The sequence below is a fragment of the Papilio polytes genome, unplaced genomic scaffold, assembly GCF_000836215.1.
Source record: "Papilio polytes unplaced genomic scaffold, Ppol_1.0 DF821400.1, whole genome shotgun sequence".
Taxonomy (NCBI): Eukaryota; Metazoa; Arthropoda; class Insecta; order Lepidoptera; family Papilionidae; genus Papilio; species Papilio polytes.
The window spans coordinates 1,068,175-1,070,752 of NW_013527804.1; the positions used below are offsets into that span (position 1 = coordinate 1,068,175).

At 33.2% G+C, this 2,578-nt stretch overlaps 1 protein-coding gene across 1 annotated transcript in view; it reads left to right on the forward strand.

The window, feature by feature from the left end:
- Positions 1–2,578, forward strand: part of LOC106108690 (ALK tyrosine kinase receptor-like) — a 37,362-nt gene that overhangs the window by 15,024 nt on the left and 19,760 nt on the right. The window contains exons 7-8 of the mRNA XM_013289949.1: positions 367–676; positions 1,835–2,001. Coding sequence (XP_013145403.1) covers positions 367–676; positions 1,835–2,001 — 477 coding nt within the window. The remainder of the gene's footprint in view (positions 1–366; positions 677–1,834; positions 2,002–2,578) is intronic.

The window sequence follows — 2,578 nt, forward strand, 5'->3', positions numbered from 1 at the left end:
CGATTGCTCGTTTGCCACCTTATGTTATAAAAAAAAATAACACTTATCATACGTCATCTCAGTCATCACTCCCTTTTTGATCATGTCACCTTTTACACAATACATCTATCTCTTTCTACGTCTACCTCTACCGATGTACCTTTCCACACTCATAACTAACATTCTCCTTGTAACATACGATTCATAATTCATAACATGCCCCCATGCTAACCTTTTACTCCTTACCTTCTACTACTGGGGCTACTCTCAAACTTCCTCTAATATACTCATTTCGTATCTTATCCATTCTTATTCCATTACTTAAGTATTTTATTAAAATAAAAAATTCACCAGTTTCAATTTATTAATACTTATTATCTCTTTCAGGCCGATATTAAAATGGTCACGTCACAGTGGTCCAACACCGACAGACAAGACTGGTCCTAATTACGACCACACGTGTGGTCCTCCTGACCCTTACTCCCCTGTTCCTATCCCTCCCCCCTTAGTCCCCGCACATATGAATTATTCTCTCGCGCAATGCGTTGGTTATTACTTCTTTGTGAATATGAACGTGACGGGGCCTAATAAAGAAAAAGCAGATTTCGCGTCCACAGCTACTATGAAAACTGTAGTATTCAACCCACCCCCAAAAGTACATGGAAATATCAGTTCTAGTTACTACAATTGTTGTATGGTAAGTAAGGACCTATTTCATAATGTACAGATTTTATCTATACTATTATAATAAAGCGTAAACACACACTTCTTTGTTGCCTAAGATGTCAGCAATTACACCATGTTTTTGAATAATTCTTTCTTTAATGAAAAGCCCTACACTTACGTCACGCTTTAGGCTATATATTTTCACACTATTAAACTTAGGCGGTAAATATTTTGGATAAAAACCTTAATGTGGGAAAGAGACCATAAGTTGCTGCCATCATTACGGAAGCAAGATTGCCAAGGTTTGTCATGTCAAGTCATTTTGACATTTGCTATTGATAATTTGACAAATGTAAATAATGAAATAAAATTTTCATAATTTCATGCGGAAAAAGGTTCGAATCTCGAATGCGGTCGAGGGTTCGAATCCCGACATTCGACTATTGTCGTGAACCATATCCTAGCACAAGCCTACAGCTTAGTTGGAATGGCTAAAGGAAATACCAAAAAATCTACTAATATTAAAAAATGTACAATCGGGGAAAGTGTCGGTGTCCTAAAAAGCTAAAAAATTTTGACATTTTGAAATGAGCCGGAACAATCAATACAACGCTGCTTATTATAAATGTGTCTGTACGAAAGGAATATAGTTTCTTTTATTATCTTTTTGTTTGCACTCTCTGCTATCTTATTAGTTATTTGTAGAAAGAGGCGAAGTTTGTCATGAATAGGGCAATTTTCTCTAAAGTGGAACACCGTGTATTTCCGCGATTGTACAAGAAATCGTTTGTAGAAGCTTCTAATATTTAAATGTTAGTAATGTTACGTGTAAATGTCAAACTGTAAGTTTGGATGGATGTTTGTTATAGTAAATCTAAACTGCTGAACGGATCTCGATGAAATTTGTCGTAGATGTATATACTTTTTTTAATACAAGGCGGATGGTGTCGGGTGTAATAGCTAGTATGTAAGATTGAGATAAAATATCTTCAAAATGATGTATTTGTTATATTAGTTACGAAATACATTTAAAATTATTGTCTATATGTCGGCAAACTATATTTGTTCCTGAAATTCTCGGTAACGATTGGATTTTAACGGGAACGTAGCTTATGTGTTCGGGAATGTTATTGGCAATTTTTTTTTTTAATTTAATATCTATACTAATATAATATTCTATTTCCTACAGATACGTTTCTACTACCAACAAAACGGTAGGAACTACGGCTCTCTAAGTGTTGATGTTGTAGAAATCACATCAAGAGGTAATATAACTACATCTTTATGGTTTTCAACAAAAGATAAAGGAGAGAATTGGTACAGAGCAGCGATATTCTTACCAAATATCACCAGAAGGTTAGTTATTGTACTGTAATTTATATAGAAATTTTATTAGTCTATATCTATACTAATATTATAAAGAGGAAAGATTTGTATTTTTGTATGTATTGAAATAACTCAAAAACTACTGGGTCAATTGCAAAGTCTTTCACTATTAAAAAGCTACTATCACTAAGTAACATAGGCTATATTTTTTACTGTTTTAATTTCATATATACGAAGTCGCGGACAACAGTTAGTCCTTGACAAGTATAACTAGCTGTTGCTCGCGACTTGACCCGCGTGAAATTGAAAACTAATAAAAATGTAGCCTATTTTACTCACTGACAATGTAGCTTTTTACTGATGAAAGAATTTTTGAAATCGACCCAGTAATTTTGAGTTATTTAAATATATACAATAATACAAATGTTTCTTTATCTATACTAATATTACAAATGGGAAAGATTTGTATTTTTGCATGTATTGAAATGACTCTAAAACGACTTAACCGATTTCAAAAACTCTTTCACCATTAAAAAGCTACGTTATCAGTGAGTAAGCTATCTTACTCACTTACCCTATGGTACTTTTTTTTTTTTTTTTAATGACA